Source organism: Daldinia childiae (assembly GCF_008694065.1).
Source record: "Daldinia childiae strain JS-1345 chromosome Unknown Scaffold6, whole genome shotgun sequence".
NCBI lineage: Eukaryota > Fungi > Ascomycota > Sordariomycetes > Xylariales > Hypoxylaceae > Daldinia > Daldinia childiae.
The window spans coordinates 1,399,834-1,421,507 of record NW_022984647.1 but is presented as its reverse complement, the minus strand read 5'-3'; the positions used below and the strand labels follow the sequence as shown (position 1 = coordinate 1,421,507).

At 46.9% G+C, this 21,674-nt stretch overlaps 5 protein-coding genes across 5 annotated transcripts; 2 read left to right on the top strand and 3 right to left on the bottom strand.

Moving 5' to 3' along the window:
* Positions 1 to 4,444: 4,444 nt before the first annotated feature.
* GL218_06292 (uncharacterized protein) lies at positions 4,445 to 6,548 on the bottom strand (the record flags this gene model as incomplete). Its single annotated transcript, XM_033582999.1, has 3 exons — positions 4,445 to 5,009; positions 5,071 to 5,969; positions 6,123 to 6,548. The coding sequence occupies 3 exons, from the start codon at positions 6,546 to 6,548 to the stop codon at positions 4,445 to 4,447; spliced, it is 1,890 nt and encodes a 629-aa protein (XP_033434166.1).
* Positions 6,549 to 10,401: 3,853 nt separating this feature from the next.
* On the bottom strand, positions 10,402 to 11,829 carry GL218_06291 (Peroxisomal biogenesis factor 2; the record flags this gene model as incomplete). The annotated part of the gene is made up of 1 exon (XM_033582998.1): positions 10,402 to 11,829. One exon carries the CDS (start codon positions 11,827 to 11,829, stop codon positions 10,402 to 10,404), a length of 1,428 nt encoding a protein of 475 aa, XP_033434167.1.
* A 2,308-nt stretch (positions 11,830 to 14,137) lies between these two features.
* On the top strand, positions 14,138 to 15,181 carry GL218_06290 (C6 transcription factor; the record flags this gene model as incomplete). Its single annotated transcript, XM_033582997.1, has 1 exon — positions 14,138 to 15,181. One exon carries the CDS (start codon positions 14,138 to 14,140, stop codon positions 15,179 to 15,181), a length of 1,044 nt encoding a protein of 347 aa, XP_033434168.1.
* A 1,939-nt stretch (positions 15,182 to 17,120) lies between these two features.
* Positions 17,121 to 20,329, top strand: GL218_06289 (uncharacterized protein; the record flags this gene model as incomplete). Its single annotated transcript, XM_033582996.1, has 2 exons — positions 17,121 to 17,288; positions 17,351 to 20,329. The coding sequence occupies 2 exons, from the start codon at positions 17,121 to 17,123 to the stop codon at positions 20,327 to 20,329; spliced, it is 3,147 nt and encodes a 1,048-aa protein (XP_033433943.1).
* A 681-nt stretch (positions 20,330 to 21,010) lies between these two features.
* Positions 21,011 to 21,548, bottom strand: GL218_06288 (uncharacterized protein; the record flags this gene model as incomplete). The annotated part of the gene is made up of 2 exons (XM_033582995.1): positions 21,011 to 21,045; positions 21,152 to 21,548. 2 exons carry the CDS (start codon positions 21,546 to 21,548, stop codon positions 21,011 to 21,013), a joined length of 432 nt encoding a protein of 143 aa, XP_033433942.1.
* Positions 21,549 to 21,674: the final 126 nt, after the last annotated feature.

Below are 21,674 nucleotides of genomic sequence, written 5' to 3'. Positions count from 1 at the left end.
TGCAGGGGTTTTCTATAGTTTTTCTCGGTGCTCACCATTCAAAACCCCACTGCTTCCTAATGCTACCATACCGAACGGAGGACTAGAACGTATGCAGATTTGGATGCGTTATCAGGGATTGCCTCTTTGCTGATGGCTTGTTCCGGCCAACGCCGTACTTTATTAGCACCAGCGTTTACATAATCTTTGACCATAGAACCATAGAAATGGAAGTGCCAGCTGTCGGAGAGTTGGTAAGGGCTTGATATTATGTGTAAGCCACGCATGCTATATACATGGCTACCTAGATATATACATGGAGCTCCTAGACGTGTCCGCAGAGGCGTGAGCAGCTATGCATGTATATGCGGTGTAAGGCAACGTAATGTTTCTGGTAGGAAATCAAGGAATCCGCAGCGGGATGAAAACACACTGGTAGACTGGTAGACTGGATATCTTTCTGCTACATAGTTTATCTGCGCAGATGCCTGCTTAAGGTACGTAACTGTTATGGGAGATGGGTATCGAAAAGGGAAGATTCCTTCTAGAAGCATTGTCACCCTACAAATTCATCCGAAGGAATGGGATGATCAGGGGAAAGTGTTACGGGATACTGGTTAGGAGACCTCAATTATCGGTCGAACGGTATATAGAAAATTTTGCCACCTTCCTAAATTATTCTTTCGGTCTTTGAATAGGCTTACCGCAGGGGGAAGGGGGATATTGACAAGTCGTGGGACTTAATTGTGGTCTTGAGATGGAGGGTCCGAATGGCACAGTATCTTGCTCAAAGAGCTTGAGGAGAGGCTATGTTAGGTAGATATTATATGTCAAAAAAAGGGGGGAAATATATATATGATAGAAAAACTCTTTATGAGTATGTAATAACGATTGATTACAAGTAGATTACTTGCCCACATTCATATATCTTGTAAGTCGTATGTCGTATGTCGTAAGTTATAAGTCGCAAGTCAACCTAACGATATCACATCTATTAATTCTCACTTCTCATCTTTCACTAATTAGATGATAATAATACGTACCTCATAATGTAGATATGTATGCGCATGTAGGTACCTAAGGTAACATTGTACAGGTACGGTATGTATATCGTTCCTATATTCGTATAGTATATTTGTAGTATATTCGTGTGTGTAGTATATTACCTTATTATTTAACATGGAAGAAATAATATCAGGGATTAAAAAGAGTTAAGCAATTGCCCTTTTGCCCCGCCTCGATTAGGTACCTCGATTAGGTACTCATTAAGAACCTGGAAGTTTAGGAAATCGCGATTTGGTCGTTTTTGTCCGACCCCACACTTTACTTCCTCAAAAGACTGTCTACATACCCATTTCACCTTTTCTTCCCCCTTCTCCTCTATCAGCGAGCCTCCCGGAATCCCTGACTCATCTCTTGCTTCCCCGTATACCCGACATTTCCCATAACCTGTCCCTTAGATCCTCTAGTTCTAGTTACCGACTTACATCCGCTCCTATGGAAGCTATACATAGTGGCTCGCACAATCCTAGCCCAGTCCCGTTTCGATTACGGTCTTGGGTTCTTGGCTACCTGCTCGGGACAGCAATCTAAAAGAAGAACCATCACATTAAAAATCCCCTAATTGCCACCTCCCGCTATGTTGTGTGGAGCATTGATGAGGTGATCGAGGTGATCATTGACTAACAAGGTGCTATTGACGCTGTCGGAAATCGTCTCGTCAACTGCATCCACATACATACTATGTGTATCACATCCCTACAACCGTACATTCTACCTAGGTACCATACATACATACGCACAGCGGCCCGGGATCCAGTTAGATTCTGTCTCGGTAACCCATCGTTTTCTTTAAGTATCATTAGAACTAATTAAACCAATACCATACGAGATATGTACACTTCTACATCAACCAACAAGACTCGTATCCCGCTCGTGGAAACATGGGGCTCAAAGGCCGCGTTGCGCCTCAATCGCCCTCCATCCTCGTTTTAATCGAATTAAACTGGCTCCTGGTCTCCTTCGATCGAGGTGTTACAACGACTCCGGCTCCTGCAACCACATCTCTTGCATACTCAGCAACCGAGACAGGGGATCCAGATGCTGTGACCAACAGGTATTTGATGTTGTAACCACACCAAGGTTCACTCACATGTTTGAATTCGAGCTACAAATGTACACCTAGATGCCTACGACCGTTCTGTCAACTCTAGCGATCAATCTAGTCCCATGGCCGGGGAGGATATCCGGATGATTGGACGCCCAGCAAGTGGGCATTATGTCTCCTCGCTGGGTCCTATTCTCAAAACGCATAAGGATTTGGGTCGATACAGCCTCGCACATATTAACCCGCCGGTTTCGCCGAATCAACGTTGAAGTTCCTACCTCGATACCTACACTAAATTGAGTTGCTAGGTTTATCTTGTTGCTTTTGCGTAAGCCGGCCATACTCGCTCCTGGATTAGGCCGCCATCTAGTTTAAGGACTAATAAGCACCGGCTCGTGTTCCTGAGAGGGCATTCTGATAAGGATAAGTCCCTTGATTTTGTCAGCTACCACACACACACACACCAGTCTTTGTTTTCAATCTGACTGTCCTATCCATGCTGAAAGCCGGTAAGCCGGATTCCCTTGGTGGTTTACAAAGCTTCTTAAGCCGCAAAACTACCTAATTCAGCTCATTTATAATCGGAGCATTTGCTTTTGACTCATCTCGATAGCATGATCTAACCCCTTGTGGAAACCCGGCATGTTGAAAATAACACGGCCGGTGTTCCCTTCTGTGATACCATAACTCACCCTCCGAGGTTCTAGTTGGACCTTCAGTATCCGCGTGGGGTTTATTTAACCCTTGTATACTAATTAATATGCGAGGGTATGGGACTTGCATTGGTTTCACTTCGACGCCCTTTACATAGTATGCATAGAATTCTCTATCTTCCCAGCGTTTCAGCACATGTCTAGTCCCCCCCGCATGTTGAGTTATCTTGACCGCGATTTTCTTGTTGTTCTATTCGTATATGTGCCATATGCGCTATATGCCGGGGGGCTGAACCGCAATGTTAGTGGTTGCATGTGCTCACCGCCAATCTCCCGGGTAGGTAGATGTGTCTACTACAGTAGCAGATCCATAAGCCGACCTTGGCTAGATCAGAAACTGGGGAATACAGAAAAGCTTCGAACATCTCGAAACTACCAGGGCTACCGGGGTACGTAAGTTGAGAACTGGGTGTTGACGACTATGTGCAGCCTCGTCGAATGGAGACGTCGCTCTTGGTGGATCTGCAAATCTGTCGATCACCTCAAACGACATATCACGTCCACTCATCAGCCCTGGGATGTTCTAGGCTTTTACACAAGCATAAAGTTGAAATGGATGCACCCTTTCGGTACATAGGTAGCTTTATGCTCTGCTTGATCTGCAGCAGTCGCATCTCCCGTCCCGGAAAATCGATCTTGCTGCTGGCAAGTCTTGATAATTGACAAACGCCACCCCGCTATATCGGATGGGCGTACGACATTATGCAATCGGCCGATTCAGACTCACGTTAGTTAATATGGTCTCATTTCCACCTGCTGGAGCCGTGCGTACAATGACCGACCCGACATTGGGGTAGAAACCGGATAGGTTTAGGCGACCGGAAGCTTTTTCGGATGTGGCCATGAAGCAGATATCACACACACTTACACACCTCTTCGTATTTGCCGACTTCTCCAATATACTAGAGTATATGGTACTATGTAGCTAAAACGTCGCCAAACATCTCCGCGCTCGTCCGGCTGCGTACGACTCCGCAATGCCTCGCGATGTTTTCGGCGTCTTCAGAACTGGCACACCGGGTATGCAGTATTTCGTGCATTATATACCTCTCCACCAATCAGCGACTCCACCCGGATGCAGAGATAAAGTCTCTGCAAATGGATACTAGGCGTGGACAAACCTTTAGCAAGCTATTCTTCCTGTTTCGCGGATATGCGCATCTCGCCCCTAGCCCGTTCATCTACAATTATAGGAGTGCAAGAAGATTAGAAACTTATGCATCCTCATTTCGCTCCACGTCACAATTGCACACCATCTCCGCGCAAGCCACAGTAAGGTCATAAAGGGTTTTGATTAGCAACCAGGGGGATATCTATTCTACAATATTTATTCTAAAAAGGGTATCATCTACTCCGCCTTGGGCACCTTTGCATGTTAACAGAATAAAGAAGGACGGAAAGCAAGCAAACCACCTACACTACAGCCCGGAACATTGTCCGCGACCTGGCGACTAAGAACCCTGTCGACCGACCACCATCAGTTCCCCTTAGTGCCTTTCTCCGCGATAAGGTTCGATCCGCTTGCTTTGGTCGTCGAAGCGCAGTATTTGCTGGCCACGCTTAACCGAGCTGCAAAAACTGTCTGGGGCCACCAATCCACTCTCTCCACATCAACTAGACAATGATTCCTTCCTCCACCATCCCGTCACCGAAATTGTAACCGAATGATTGAAAATAACATGCTCTGCAATACGTGCAGCATGACAGCTACGCTCGTAGGTAGCAGCTCTGGCCACACTGCTAGGTCCATTTTCCCCTCGACGTTAGCGTTAACCCCAAAGATCCACCGAATCAATCCTCTGAGCACGATTCCCGCTGTCAACTCGCAAGCCCAAGTAATCATGGAAGCGTAGAAAGTCAGCTCGAAATCGTACAACTCATCGGGGTCATCGAATGCAAAGTACGGATACACATCCTTGTTGGCTCCGAAGTGCAATACCAAGATGCTCCCCAAGAATGTGAGCATGCTCACGTTTTCGGCCAGGAAGCGGATGAAAACGTTTCTGGTGCAGATCTTCTGATAGGAACCGTATGACTGGGTGGTCAGACCTAGCATCGATAGTATGCGATGATACGTTTGCGTCATGGTGAGAGGAGTGAGGATGATGAGAAAACCGGACGAGAGCGCTTGAAGCCAAATGAATTGCGACGGCGAGCGGAGGCGCGCGTATAAGGCGCGAACGTAAGTTTGGTAGGTTAACATGAAGTATCTATTTAGGTCTGTTAGCAGAGCCTTCAAGATGAAGCTGGCGCATCTTGACGAATTCTTACAGCTTAAAGATCCAGCTCAGGGGGTAGCTTCCCACGCGCTCCCCTTCACTAGCACCGAGAATCCAGCCTGTAAGCGCATCTAGCAAATGGACCGTCACGACCCAGCTGTAAACGTAGACGATCGTTTCGAAACTGTTGTGTGGCAGTGTCCGTAGATAGATTTCGGCATACGCCTCTCCTATCAGGTAGGCTAATAGACCGACGGAAAGCGCCAGACAAAACCACACGAACCGCACGAAGCTGGCGGGTAACCAATTACGTCTTTGCATGAACGCCGGCATAGCTTGTCGCGGCCGCTCCGTAATCTGCAGCGCGCCGTCTGGATCGAATGCGCTACCCCTGATCCCCCGGCGCCGGTTATAGTCTCGAGTAACCGATAGCGTGTCCGACTTCCCAGTCCACCACGAACTCGTAAATATGCGCTGAGTTTCGCTCAGCGAGTGCCTTAGCCCTAGGTGGCGTTCATGCGTCATGAGGATGCAGAAGGCGATAGCCACAGGCATCGCCATGATGATGAAAGTCCAGCTAATCCAGGCCGTGTTGTGAACCGTCAAGAAGCGCGCCTCCCGAATTAGGTATACGGGGATGGGAGCCGCAATCGAGAGGATAGCTATTAGCGAGATGGTCACAGGGAAGCCGAGAGCGGACGGCCACCAATTGAGAGAGTATAGGTTGAATACTTTGGTTATCCAGATCAGGGCCGTCAGGTTGTAGAAGCCATAGTAGACGAAGAGGAAGAACCAAAAGTTGACCTGTACGCGCGCCTTGCCGTGACCGGGCACTCGGTGCTTAGAAGAAGGGTCTAGTATGGTATCGGGATGGCTATGAGGTCTCGTATGGCCGTGCGAGTCGGGCGCGAAGGAATATTGCGGGAATGGAATCGCGCACCATGCTACCGCCTAGAAAGATCGTATAACATGTGCTCGTTAGCCCATATAATCGTAGTACTTATTCCTGAACTCCCTTGCAAGTGTCCATGCCTCTTTCAAAACAAACCGTCGTAAAGTAGAAAAGCAATAAAATAGAACGAACAAGACAAATCGCAAACTTACCAAAGCAGCAGGCAAGAACACCAGAACCCCCCAGCGACTCCACCAACTCTCAACCACGCGCTTGACGGCCGTCTGCCGCGGCGCTACCCACAAGTCCCTGACACTCCGGCGAGAGGCCCGCGCAAACCGGCGCATCTTCCTCTTCGCCGCATACCCACATCGTCGATTATCATTATCATTATTACTATCGTCGTCATCACTGGCATCGTCATCATCATCGTCGTCGTCGTCAAGCCCGACAACTAACGCGCCGTACCCGACGTGCACGCTGCCGCGGCCACCGGGAGACAGGAGCCCGATATGCTGCTGTGGCGGCTGCCGGGGCACGGCGCGGAAGCGGCCGAGGAGCGGAGAGGAGTCGCTTGCGTGTTGCCGTGCGGCGCGGCCGGTCTCGGTGCCCGGGATGAAGGGGAAGAATTCGGGCATTGGGTTGGGTTTGGTGTGTTTGGTTCGGTCAGCCTGGTCTGGTCTGGTCTGGTCTGGTCGGGGTCTGTTGTGTCGACCTGGACTATGGGCTAGCCCTGCTTGGGCTTAGGAGAGTGCTATTCCGGGCCGTGTATCCCCCTTTCGTTCTTTGTTTCCCCCTCGTCTTACTTTACGTCGTACCCCTCCTCCTCCTAACCCTTTCTCGCTATCTCTTACCACTGCTACCACTACCCGGTCCCCCTTTATCTTTGTGGCGTTTTTATTTTTATTTTTATTTTTATAGTTTTGTTTAGTTTCACTCGCTCCCTCTCGCTCTTACTTGCGGTGTGGATTACGCTGGCGTCGGCGGCTTTGGAATCAGGATTGGAGTTGGAGTTGGAGTTCGAGGGGAGGCGGCGCACATGGCGGGTTCAGGATTATGTCTGGACGGGAGGTGAAAGAGCGGGTGGGCTGTGGTGAGCTGGCACAAAGGTCGTTGATAAGGCGGAAAGTCCGGAGAGAGGTGGGCGATGAGGCGGGCCGCTCTTTTGTTCGCTTTGATGAAGGTCAGATCTTGATTATGTGAGCCAAGGCGAGTTTGTGAAGTCTTTAGGTAGGAGAGCTCGCTATTACACTACTGTATGTAGGTAGGTAATGGAGGCGAGATGGTCGTTTCTCGGGACTCGTGATCTCGGCACGCTGCAGGCCGGATTATGCGTCCGCTGCGTGCGTGGTTGGTTACCTTAGGTAGGTATGTGCCTTACTTTTACTACCACTACCGCAGGCTCTGCTTTTCCCTACCTATCCTTACGGCCACAAGGAACCCGTATGTAGGGTAAGTATGTGTTGCACCCCCAGCACGTGTAGAAGCGAGCGGCGGAAGGGAGAGAAGCAAGGGTGTACCTTGGAGAGGGGAGGGGGAGGTGGGCTTAATGCTAGATACCTAGGTAGGTAGATGGACGGCGCAGGATGTTATGTAACGGAGCTTACATTACATAGCATACCATAGCATACCATACTACATACTAGGTTACGTACCTAACCTAACCGTACCTAAGATATGTAAAACAGGCTCCGGAGCGGAAGGGGAAAAGAGAGAGACAGATAATAGGAAGAGGAGGAAGAGGAGCGAGTGCAACTTCGTGCATGTGGATTCAATGTTGGTTGCTGCAAGGAAGGGAGCGCGTGACGATGACGCTACGTAGGTACGTACAATTTACAATTACAATTATATACATTGCATGCATGTATGCGATTAAATAAGAAAGAAAGAAAAAAAAAAAAAGAATGGATCCCTGTCCCTGCGAATAAGAAGCTCTTGTGGGGCCCGTCTTGGAGATTGATATGATTGATGTAACTACATGTATTCCTAATTCCTTTTTTTAACTTTTAACTTTCTTCTTTTGTTTCTATTTTCGCGAATCAGGTAGCCTGCAAGTCGCTTTTCTGCCTTCCTTATCTGTAGCGGCCGCTGGATATCTATATAGGTACGTATCTTGACGGAATTACCATTTGAACTAATACGTGTAGGCTTAAATAGGTAGTATTTTTTTTTTTTGTTGTCTTACATAGGTACCTAGGTGCATATGAGCTTGACGATGGCTTCTTTGCCTGTTTCTGTTTCTCCGGGATGAGGCATGTTATGCTCCGGTCTTACTTTGGGTTGATGTAATATGATGATCTAGGCAACTCCAAATTTTTGATAGCGCAGGGCAAGGTAAGGTAAGGTAGCTTTTTATGTATGTATGTATGTATATATGTATGGGCGGAGATTACGTCGTTGCTACTTTACTTTTGACTTACTTAATCGGTGGCTGTGGTTTGGACTACATACCTACATATAACGATAAGCCAAGATGTCAGTATATACTATGGTAGAATGGTAGAATAGGCATAAAGTGTGTGATAGGACACTACCCGTTGTTAATGTCACCATGCATAATATTATACTCGCGAAGTTAAGTAAGAGTGTATAGGAAAGTCATTGGAGGCCTTCGGTGAAGGAGAAGTGAGATAAGAGTTTGTAGTAAATTCATATTAATGTCTTGAAATGTATTATTTGGGGGCGATTATTCTATAACCGCGGCTTAACTCAGAAACGCCATTGGTATAAGCTATAGGTAGATAACTATAAGCTATAACTACATGTAATTAGCAACTATATTTTATAGTGGGGGGTTTATTGTAAAAAGAGTGATAAAATGTCACAGTCTCGATGATAATATTATTAGCTCAATAGAGCTTTTCATCTCGGGCCAGTGGACCTCGTGAGACTTGTCAATTAGAGTAAGGAAATCGTCGTATGCCTTCTATAATATGACCTCCAAGTCATCGACTGCTGAATATAACATTGACTTAAGGCCGAATTGGCGCCGCGCCACTACTGTTCTTCACGACGTTGGTTACACAAACTGTCTTCTGCTGGTCATCGATTGACGGAAGCCTTATATCAACGTGGGTTTATTGTTTAGAAGAAGTAGTTATCATTGGTTAACCTGGCTGATGACCACATCTGCCTACGGGAAAGCAATCATAACTAAAGTATTACAAATCCTAGATAAGCTATATGAGTAGTTAATATGTTACACGAGCCTTGTTATAGTAGAAAATATTCCATAACAATATGTCCTTGTGTAACCTAGCACAACATGATCGAAACTAACAGGAACGCCAATGAGAATAGCGTCTCTACTAAGCTCAAGGGTTACAGATATAGTCAAGATCATGATAGTTATATGAATATCCATTGGTTAAGTCATAATGTAGGTCAGCAGAAGAGCCACATAAGCTTGAGATTGACAGCACATGTCTCTCGATATCTCAAATTCGATTCTTTAGCAAATAGCGGTGGTTTTTAACAACGCCACCCCGAGCGTGACCCGAAGGAATGGCACGCAAAGACTTGTCACCGCTGACTTAGGTGCTTTCCTAACTATGGGCTATTGTTAAACCGATCTCCTAATCTTACTTACCCGTGGGGTGACGAACTCAAGAAAATCATGGTGCTTACGCCCTGTCATCTGTGGAGTGATCACGAAGGATAAGCTTCCGCGGGATTACGACCGGTGCTTAGGCGAAATCTGAGACGCCATAATCTGTGCATACTAGACTAATAAATGATGTACTTTAGATACGAGATCATACCTATCCCTAATTAGATTAAAAAAAGCTCTTCACGTAGGTCAGCGACGAAAGCGGAATATGATATGAACAATGATTGGTAGAAAAATTATAGGTATGTAATTATGTAATAGCTCATTACAACCCTGATGTCGTCTAAATAGGCTTGCCTCAGACGAAAGGAGGCATAACAGTAGGACGCCACACACGTAAGCAAGCAACCTCCGCCTAGACCTGCCAGATATTAAGGTGGATTAGGGGGGTTTAGTATCTTCCGAGAACAAAAATAACATGAATCGCCAAGGAGTCGATACACCTTGGGTCAGTAGGTGGGATCGTAAGGCTGAGTGGGGCTCCATAGACAGATGCTGATGAGATTGTGCTATTGTGTAACAGATGCTGCGTATGCTGAGCCCGTCGATATGGGATGTGAGATCTTCAACCGGTGATTTGGAATTGCATACGCCTCCCGACTTTCTCCACTTGTTTTGTAGCCTTATCGAGCCGGACCCCTGGGCGTATGGCTAAATAGGCTATCTCACCTCCGACTTCTAAATAAGAAACGCGATGATGATAGACAATCATTCATGTAAAAGATGAAGTTCCAGGCGAAAGGATACGGGTTTCGTGTCTTAACCAGCGCTCATTGTTGTGTGCTTGGGGGCGGTTAACGACCTACTGCTTGAACCGTAGGCTCTTCTAGTCTGGTAGGATTGTGTTGTACAGAGGTTCCATGTGCCACCGAAATCGATGATTAGTCGTCGAACCCTTCCTCCACCCCGGCCTCTTCTTCTTCGTATACTTCCGAGTCATTATCTTCAGGAGAATCCGATGCCGCTGACTCGAGCTGTTCCTCTCGTGTTGGCTGTTGAAATTCATGAATGGTGTCATCATTATCATCTGAGGGATCGGGACCGGATTTCTCGTCATCGATAAACCCCACGTGTTTCGTGGCTGGTGCCGATGACTTCGGTTGTTCTTCTAGAACATCACCGTTCCATGGTTTGCACTCCTTTACCAGATCGCCACACCGTAAACAAGTCCAGCCTTCGCCCTCCTCACGCTCCAACCTGGTTGCAATGCATACAAAGCAATATATGCAACCACATGGGATCGTCTCATATGGATTCGTGATATCCGTCTGCGTCGAGCCTACAACTCCACTTGAGGCGGCCGCGGCCAAAACTTCGGTCTCTGAGACAGCCGAGTTTTGATCCTGGTAGCAAATAGCACATGTCCGCTCGGGTAGAAACGCAAAGTCGCCTCGCTTCTCGTTGACATCACCCTCCTTGCTGACATTGATGATCTCTTTGGTCTTCCTCCATGTGCGACCAAGCCACCTACGCCATCTATTAATCCCTACTAAGGGTAGGACGAAGAGTAAGAACTCGGTAAATGCGTGCCATACTAGTTGTCGGTTGAGGTACTCGAAAGAAACTTCACGACTAACTTGACTGGTGGGTGGAGCTAGCCGCATTCTTAATACCCTGTCTAGTATTGTTCGGTACCTCCCATGCAAGAGGAAGGCGAGGAAGGAGGCGAAGGCAGCTACCGAGTGGAGAGTAGTGATCTGTGACGTGAGTTTGCCAAGCCTCCGTACCATCGGCGAGGGTTGATCATATCCATTGTCTCGGTCCAGTAGCCAATTCTCCCATTTTGTCCAACTATATTTCCCTCCTACAGTAATAAGACCATAGAGGCTCTTCTGCCATTTACTAGGAGGAGTTAAGACCAACCCATCGCGTCTCGCGTCGGTATATTTGAGGTTTTGTAGAGCCGCACCATAGGTCGCATCATGATCCCAGACCGTAAGTTTGAAAAGTATCGTACGAAGCACAAGCAGAATCTCAGCTGACCAGTCATCCTTTAAGGTACCTCCAAAGTATTTGAGCGCTTCACCAACCTGATCGCGTAGTTGAGTTACGAGGTCTTCGTCTAATAATTCAGCATCGACTTGGCCGACTCGAAAGGCAGGTCTCGTGCCTTCGCGTGACGAGATTACTTCCCATACCGATAACGATGAAGTTCCAAGTCGATTCAAGGGATATGGTAAACGCGTCACTTCAGTCCAGGCTCGCGATGCTTGGCGGGTAGCGTCGAGTCGAGCTTGAGCTTCTCGTTCGCGAGCCTGTCGACGCGCAGCCAACCGCTGCTGGGCTTGGGCGAAATTGGTAGAGCTCATCTGAGCAGCCACATGGTAATACGATACTCACAATTCAACAATCTCAATTGATGGCGATGTCGTCATTCATGGCATGACTTCGAAACGCATGTATGTATGTATGTGTTGTTATTGTTGTCGTGATCTCCGTGGCTTCGTTACTATCTGTAACGTTTAATGAGGCTTAGAGAATGGTGGGAAGATTAAAACGATTCTGGGGAACAGTTAACGGTAGCGGTAGCGGTAGTGACGTTGTGGGTTGCTTTAGCGTAAATGCTTTAGCGTAAACTTTCGGGGTACGCCGAGGTTAGGAACAGCGCGAATTGGCTTTGATTAAGCTTGGCTTGCATTTGGGCTTTGACCCTCGGTACTACCGACTGGCATATGCCGGCTTACATAATGGCATATTATGCATAATGCGCAGCACATAACGCATTAATTATTAAATATGCATAACTCAACTATCTTTGTTCTCCTATTCCATTTGTGTACCAGGTGCGAGATATCCGCGGGTATCTAAACGTATCCCATCAATATTTACTTTGGTAGTAGACCGGAACCCCTTTCCGTATATTTTATTGGCTCCAGCTATGTCCAGCTATGTAAGCAAGTCGGTATTGAAGATAGCTGATAATTCAATTTAAAATGTATCTCTGTTAAGTAGTTATTAGGGTAAGATCTTAGGATAGATATAAGACTTACTAAATATACTATGTAAATGTATAATTCGCTCATTGGCTCTTCTTATTGGTACATGTAGCTTGTAAATGAACGCCCAATCATAGCATCTCAATTGATAGCTTGAAGGCCTCACAATCTATAACATTTAAAAGGATGTAATAATCGCCATGCAATAGAACTATATAGGTAGGAACAGCTCGCCGACCAAGCTGAAGCTGAAGGTATGTTCACGGCACAGACTTAGCCGCGGGATTCCTTCACAATGCTTATAGAGCAATCAACTATCTCAGGTATCTCCTAAGCATGAAGCCGGAGTTACAAATGCGGACATAATTCGACAACTCCACATCTAAACTATAGAGGCTCAAAGCCTGCGAGATAACGTAGCCTTACATTAATAAATATGGTGAGCTCTATGTACCGGTCGGTGGAGGCTCATTCAACGGCGGAGCCTCCTGATCTAATCTAGTCTACTATGTAAGTTGACGTTACTTTGATTCCTACGATGCATGTATGAGGTAGGTTGGTACATAAGTTCCTACATCTGTATCGCGGGGTTTGAAGACCCAGTGTTTCAAGAGCCCGGACCCTCGAGCAAGCCACGCAGTCAGGGGGGGAAGTTTAAGATACTATGTATGTATGTAATAGCCACATCCTCAAGCATCCTCAAGCATCTTCAGCACACACCTAAAGTAATAAAACCAACAACAACGCGACTATTACCCGGGTCTATCACGAAAACCCTGGTTATATCCTATTGGCCAAAATAAGGAATACACCATACCAAGAAGGGTAAAAGTTTGGGTTTGTTGATTTCCAATTGGCGTCCATGGTAGTCTATGGTTCCAGTAATTTTCGGTGGATAGGATTTTATGTTGGTGATATTTCTTATTCAAAGTCAATTAAACTTACATATGCCTTGCATGTTAAAGAAGACCAAAGAAGACGATGATGGCTATGCTGCATTGTTACACCTGACACTTGGAACGAACTTGCAGATTTGAAAGCGCAGACCGCCCCCAATTCGCGCTAGACATCTTACCTAGGGCGTGAATGGACGTGGAGTGGACGGAGCAAAGCCACGATCGCATAAGTAGGTACCTAGGAAAAGACAGGGGGGAAGAAGAAGACCAACAGGGAAAAAACTAGTAGGTAATGACCCCGTTGTGCAACACTACCACTCTATCGGGCATATCAATATTATTTCCCCCTTCCATCCCGCGCTCCGTACATTAGGATTAGGGTACAGGGCTGACAGTAACTTGCAGATGACAGCAACCCAAAGGCCAAGGGTTGCCGTGGGCCAGGTTGTCTTCGGGGTCCTCACCACGCGCCCGTACCCTTGTACATACATCACCCGCTGCTACGTGCTATTTGGACCCATTTAACGCCCGTTGAACCCGGCCATTGATGATCGTTTTGTCAGAACTAAATGTGAGGCTTGCTTTCGGCTCATATATGAGAAGTCCGCTCATCGACCCTACCGTTCATCAACCGTGCTTATGGTGCATTCTGGGTGCATTTCTTAAAACATAACCCTCTCGTCGGGCACGAACGATAATTCATTTACCTTATATCGGCAAGTTTAACGACGATCTTTACACAATTTCACTAATTCCTTGCTTAAGTAATCCACCCCGACGCTCTCATGGTGATGAGTCGGGATGAGGAGAGGGCCGGAAGCCTCAGTCGGCAAGGGTCCACGGTTTCTTCGCCCGACGGCTCGGAGACCAAGGCCGCCAATCGGTCTAAGGCAAATATACGCGTATCTCTTGCCTGTGTTCAATGCCGAAGCAAACACGTCAAATGCGATGCCACGCTGCCGGCTTGTAATCGCTGCCAACAAGAAGACAAGCCGTGTTTTTATGCAAAGTCGAGACGAGGCATCCGGGACCCCAAAAAGAGAAGTCTTATATCGGATAAACCACCAGCGACTTCAGCAGGAAACTTCTTCTCAACATCAAACTTTTCTTCAGGCCTCCCGTCGGTTCGGTCCCCTCGTGAGTTACCGAGCGGTTGGTCCGTTAGTTCAGAATCACAATCACAGGCGTCCACCTCGCCTCAAACCGAAAAGGAGTTATTACTCGACTTATTCTACAGTCACTTTCATCCAAGCTACCCTTGTCTCCCCCCTAAAAGATTTTTCTTTAATCACGTCGAATCCGACCCGGACGCCTATCACTTCTTGCTCTTGGTCCTAAATTTCTGCGGATCGCTTTACACAAATCAAGTCTCCTCCGACGATTTATTAGAGGCCGCTTGTTCCGCAGCATGTGGGTCGCTACCTTTTACGGTGCAGTCGGTGCAGGGGCTACTCATTCTGAGCATTGCTGCTTACGGGATGATGAAATTCGAACACCATGCCGGTTGGGCTAACAGAGCTGTCACTATAGCCGTCGATATTGGCATGAACCATAAGACATTTGCCGACGCAGCATCTAATTCGGTGCTTGCCGAGAGCTATCGAAGAACATGGTGGTGTTTGACCTTCCAGGATTCCGAACGAGCTCTATGCGATGTCGGCTCTACGCTCTCCATTACAGATGTGGAGTCCGATGTGGATTTGCCATGTGAGGAATGGGAATATGAATCAGGGGTGAGTGCTTCCTTTTCCTTGTCGCCAAGCCTGCCGACTGCCGGGAGCTGGGGCTTCAGCCTCGTACCCAAGCCTCGTACCCAACATAGCCCATAGGTCAAAGACACATCGTCATTCATGCCTAACGTGTTCCCCAGATTATACCTCAGCCTATCTCCCAATCGCAATACGAGTCGCGAGTCAGCTTGGGTCAATCCGACTTTTCTTCAATGGCTTATCTCATTGATATCTGTAAGATTCAGACAGATTTAGTCCTTCCACATAACGAAGCGCCAGAAGACAAAAAGCCAGAGATATTCCATCGTGCAGACTCTCGAATATGCGATTGGTTACGGCGTGTTCCGAAGTGGAAAATGAATTTGGTCGATCCAGATGGTGTAGTTGATGTAATACTCTACCACGGCGTTGCCATAGCACATGTGTAAGTATTAGTTAGTATTGTGGATTACCATAGACCATCTATTGACGTCTAAGTAATTCAGTAACCGACTTTGGCTCAGACAAGCCTCCCCTAGAACTGGTCTCAACATACGAGATTATTTTCCACTAGGCCCTGCCAAGGGTCCCGATCGTAAGGGGCAAATAGTGAAAGGCTTCGGATGGAATCCTCATCCGATTGACATCCAAGCCGCTAATCATTATTGCGATCTATTTCGGCATTCTTTTCCTACGAAGTGTCTACGCTCAGTATTCGCGATAGGGACACTACGGGTGGCTTTAGCTTACCTCGATGCATGTGTATTCCTCGGATTAGACTCCCCCGTCTTTCGAGAACGAATTAACATGTTAGTACAAATACTCACAACACATGGAGAGACGTGGCCCCTTTCTAGAAAGATCGCAGATGACGTTAAGACCGTCGCGAAAGAATATCTAACCCCGAGAATAAGTCAGACTTGGCGGCCGGGGATCACAGAATCAGAAGCATGGGCTGCGGTGTCGAGTGCCCTCTTGAGCGAGGCGCCTTTAGCTGCTAACTTTGGGTTTGAGCCATATCACCAGCCTTACCCAGTTGAGGGTTGGGCTTTAAATGAAACCTGGCCTAGCCTTACGGATATATATCAAGCCTAAATGATAATACCTACTCTTATATCAGGGTGAGATGACGATATGTGGTTTTTTCTTTTCTCCTGCCTATCTTTAATTAGATGGCATGGCACCGGAACTTGGAAATTTGGTGATGGAAAAAATGACGGCTTAGGGGTTATGACCGGGAGAGAGGCTCATCCCGACCCAAACGGATATGTTGGGTTAAGGCTTAAATATATACGCATCCTGTGGGGATCAGGAAAGACTATAGGATCAGAGAAATAGGTGTAGGGTGTAAGGTGTAGGGTTTTACGAAGTTTCCCATATTCCCCAAAACTAACGACAAATTATAATGACACATAGGCCGGCGTTGGTCGTGTTATACCTTCAGCAAGCCGTTTGCCCCTATTTTTAGTATAGTCTTAGATACCTAACCTACAAGTTGTTACTCTACTACTTGAAGGAAATAGGTATGATTTTTAAGAGATCTACCTAGTTAGTTAATTAACAATGACTAATAGCTTTGTTTGTTAATTTATTAAAAGTATTATATATTATATTAAAGTGTATAATAGGTTACCTAAGGTAGTATCTTCTACATGCCTCTATATACATGCACGTAATTGTTATACGAACTTTCTAAGGTTACCTACATCAATGTACATAATCTAAGGTTGGACTTTGATGCTTAAACACATGTCACGTATACATGTATGCACTGCGCCTTCTACACCACGCGATTACCGGCGGTGAATCCTAATACGTATCGTACCTGCCTCGTACCCACAATAGCTCTTTTACGGAGTGGGTACCTACCTCGAACCTTCTCTCCTTGTCCCTGTCTAAAAAAAATTACCCCACCAACAACTAACAATTCATCCCACTTCACTTTTATTCCATACAATCAATACACTAACAATTATAACCATCATGAAGCGTGAAGACTAACCTTACCTTCGCTCTCTATATACACCACACGATATGCAAAGATCATAATACCATCAAAATGAACTTCGCTATAGAAGTTCCAGGTGCGGCCACGCCCCTAAACTTCCACGAACTCCTCTGTACTCTCCAGACTGCATCAACATCCCATGATAATAACCGTCGTCAGGCTGCTGGCCAGCAGCTCACTGCCTGGGAATCCGACCCAGAATACTACCCAACTTTACAGGTATACCATTTCCAATTCTCACACCACTATTTAACGCTAACAACACTTGTTCCAATAACTAGTCTATTTTCCTCGATAAGAATGCGCCCCAAAGTGTCAGGTTTCTTGCAATTATTCAACTTAAGAACGGCGTCGATCGATTCTGGCGGCTTCAGAGTGTTCAGAACTCCATCCCGGCAGCTGCGAAACAAGTAATACGAGAGAGGCTTTTCCGGGGAACTACTAGTGAAGGTGATAGACAGCTTGCTTTACACAATGCGCTTGTTATTGCAAAGGTGGTCCGTACCGACTTTCCTACAGCCTGGCCTACTCCCTTAAACGACCTTACCCAGCTCCTTAGAGCGACTAAGGATGGCGATCAGGTTGAGCTCTCGGGGGCTTTGATGATACTTCTGCGAATAGTGAAGGAACTTGGAACAGCACGTCTGCGTAAGTCTCAGACCATGCTTCAGTCCATCACACCAGAACTCGTATATATCCTTGGTGAAATATATCATGATAGGACTAGTCAGTGGATCGCTTTTTTAACCAACGGTCGTGAAAATGAAGATGGTGATGAGGCTTTGCTCTCGATGGAAAATAGCCTTGATGCTATCAAAAGTCTTCGCCGCCTCTTGATAGTTGGTTATGAGTACCCACACAAGGACAAAAGCGTCCAGCAAGTCTGGAGCTTCTCTCAAGTGCAGTTTGCACAGTTTCTCAGCTTCGTCAACAGTGATTCGCGAAAGATAGCACGATATGCCGATCTCTTAGGGAAACACCTTATGCAATTCACAAAGCTCCATATTGAGATGGCTACAGCCCACCCTGCAAGCTTTGCCTCTCTTCCAAACTCTCTAGATCTTGTCCGTGCATATTGGGACCTCACCGCTAAATTTGCAGAAGTGTTCAATAAGTCGGATGGAATACGACAAGAGACCTCAGGATCAGGTCAGCCCAAGGCTAAGGTCGAAGGGCCCCTTTCGGAGAAACTAGCATTGAAGGGTCTGCTTCTGGTAAGACAGTGTGTAAGGATAGTCCACTTTCCCCAGCAGACAATCCGTTATCATTCAAAGGATAACATAAATGAGCAACAAGACGCAGTCAAATTTCTAGGCGCCGAATTGCTCAAAGATGAAGTCGTCACCCAAATAGCAAATGTCTTAATCACTCACTTTTTCATATTTCGTAAGGCGGATCTTGATGCGTGGGATGAAGACCCGCAGGAATGGGAGCAGCAAGAAGAAGCTGAAGGCAATGCCTACGAATGGGAGGTGAGGCCTTGCGCGGAGAAGTTATTCTTAGATCTCCTCACACATTACAAGCGTCTACTCCTACAGCCCCTCATATCATACTTCTGTACGGTTCAAAACCCACAAACGGACATCGTTACTAAAGAAGCAGTGTACACTGCCATGGGACTAGCTGCTCCTTTGGTCAGCGAGGAGTTTGATTTCGAAAACATGCTGAAGACGACAATAGTAGCCGATGCTCAGCAAGCAGGTCCATTAGCCCGAGTCATCAGAAGAAGGATTGCCATCCTTTTAAGTCAATGGGTGCCCGTCAAAATATCAACAGAAGCCCGCCCACTTGTTTACGAAATATTCCGACATTTCCTCAACCCCGAAGATGCATGCAACGACATTGTTGTTCGTATTACTACTGCGAGACAATTTAAGATTATCTTTGACGAGTTAGGATTTGAAGGACACCTATTCTCCCCATACGCCTCTGATGTGCTTATGCGGCTTATCAGGCTATTAGAAGAAGCAGAGGTTGATGAGACCAAGTTGGCGATACTTGAGTCAACGCGGAGTCTTATACAGCGCATGGAAACACATGTGTCCAGTTTCGGTGATATGGTAATGAATGCAATACCCAGCATCTGGGAGTCTGCGGGTCCCCTGGGTTTCATGATGAAGCAATCAGTTTTGGCCATCATACAAGCAGTGGTGATGTCCATGAAAACAGAATCTCAGAGATATCAACCTATGATTTTACCACTTATATCCGAGGCTACAAGACCAGGTACAGAGTTATATTTGTATCTCATCGAAGAAGCGCTTGATCTGTGGTCTAATATCTTATACCAAAGCCAGCCTCCCTTATCATCGGGGCTTACCAGTCTGGCTGAAACTGCCATCAATGAGCTCTCGAAGCAGAATGACTATGCTTTTACATACACAAGCATTCTCGGCTGTTACGTTTTACTCTCACCAGAGGTCATTCTTGAAGATCGATATAGACGACCAACTCTCGCTGCTCTCTCTAGTTCGCTTAATGCGAGGAGCCGTGAGCTAGTGAGCATCACCATACGATACACCGAATCGTTAATACGATTGTCTCATGAGTTGGGTGGTACGTCCGGACTACAAGTAATTGTTCAGGATATGATGGGGGTAGGCTTCTTACCTACAATCTTCGAAGGCATACATGACTCCTTTGAAGCCCATCAAACATCTGGGCCTAAAAAGAAGCAAAGTCGTGTGGGCTCTCAAATTTTGATAGAGTACTTCGTGATCCTATCTCGAATTGCCGTGATCGATCCAGCCATGTTCGTGGAGATGCTTGCCTCACTTGGCCCCTTAGATCAAGTTTGGAATTGGCTCAGTGCCGAGTGGTTTGGTTCGTTTGACAGTATAGCTGATAACAATCGGCACAAACTTAACCTTCTAGCTCTGACACGACTTCTTGAGCTTAACCAACCGATGCAAGACCTTGTTCTGCTCAAACTCCAGGATTATTTTTCGATGTGGACCAGCGTCATGGTTCAGATCCTAAGTGCTGAGTCACCTACTATCGGCAATGATATGCTCGTTATCACTGACAAGCTGGAGCCCACCGAATGGGACACGGCGAAGGACGTGAGAGAGAGGGCTTTGTTTTCGACCGATCCAGTAAAGACAGTCCAGTCTCTCTCCTTTGTGAAAGATAAACTTAACGACCTAGTACAGAGAAGTGGAGGAGAGCAAGCTTTCCAGGAAAATTGGACCATCAATGTCGACAAAGATGTCCTAGCTGGATTCCAAGCAATAGCTGCAGTATCTAGTGGTGAGGCGTAGTGCGTATCAAACCTAAAGGAGATGCAAGACAAGATGGAGTCGCAGCAGGACCGATTGAAGATGCGTCTAGGAATGTGGCGGGTATAAGGAGCAGGAGAATGCAAGGAGTGGCGTGTTGGCCTATGTCACAACAAGCATACCGACATCTTTTAAGGAAAACAGGGTGATGAGAACCAGATCTGGCTTTGTTTCTTATATGACTACAACCAAAAGATACCACGAACTTCGAGGTGTTCGGATACTAAGGGTTGGTTTGCTATGATTCTTGTTTAGTTACCTAACCTACCTAGGCACTAAGGATAGCTCTTTATAGTGATAAACATAGGTTTCTACGTTGATATGTAAATGTGCCGTTGATTGAAGAAAAATACCTCGAGGTAAGGAAAGTGCTGCGTAAGTTTTCCGAACAGTGTTAAGCCTATGAGTTGAAAATTAGCCAGTAGTAGATACCTTGTAACTTCACAGTTGGCCTTTAGGTACGAGAGATGTGTAATAAAAGGTAGACTTTTGCTTATGCGGAGTGGTGATGTTAATTATTTAGGGGTGGCAGTTACGTCTACGAGACTACACACATACAGACAGCCCGGCTATCCGTAACCATTCTTCTTCTTGCGACCCCCTCTCGCATAAAACCACAGCATTATAAGCGGAAACGGGTATATTAGGTGCCTAGCCTTTTCTTCACTTAAGAGCGAGTGCAACCCAGCCGCCAATTACTGTTTGCATGCAAATAGACAGTTAGTATAGGTATACTTCTAGATAGATCAACCGTCATCATAAACAGGGGGAGAAAAAAAACGGGTAAAAGGAAAGGAAACGCACAACACAGTCCGCCAAGCGGGGTCACGGGACCCAGGAACCGGAAGCGGGCCGGGTTCAGGACGAGCAGGTACAAGCTCCCGCTGAAGAAAGTCATGCCGGTGGTAAACAGGACGCCGGAAATGGGGTTCTGGACCTGGGCGGCGACGAGCAGGGCGACGGAGTGCACGAGCTGGTAGTGGGCGGCGGTGGCCCAGTTGGCGACTTTGGTCGGGTCCGAGATCAGCTTCTTTAGCCCGTGGGCGCCGAAGGCGCCGAGGCCGACGGCGGATGCGCCGTAGATGCAGGCTAGAGTCCAGTACATGCTGTTGCGGGGGTGGCGGCGGGTTGTTATTGTTGTGGTGGTGGTGGTGGTGGTGTTGGGGTTGAGGAGGGAGGTGCGTTCGTGGGAGGGGGGCATGGTGGTGGGGGTTGTAAGTAGGGTAGGGTAGGGTAGGTAGGTTGGTTGAGGGTCGGAGGTGAAGGTGCGGCGGATATATTAGGTAGAGATAGGTGATTCACCCCCGGGAGCTCCGGTACGTCGCAC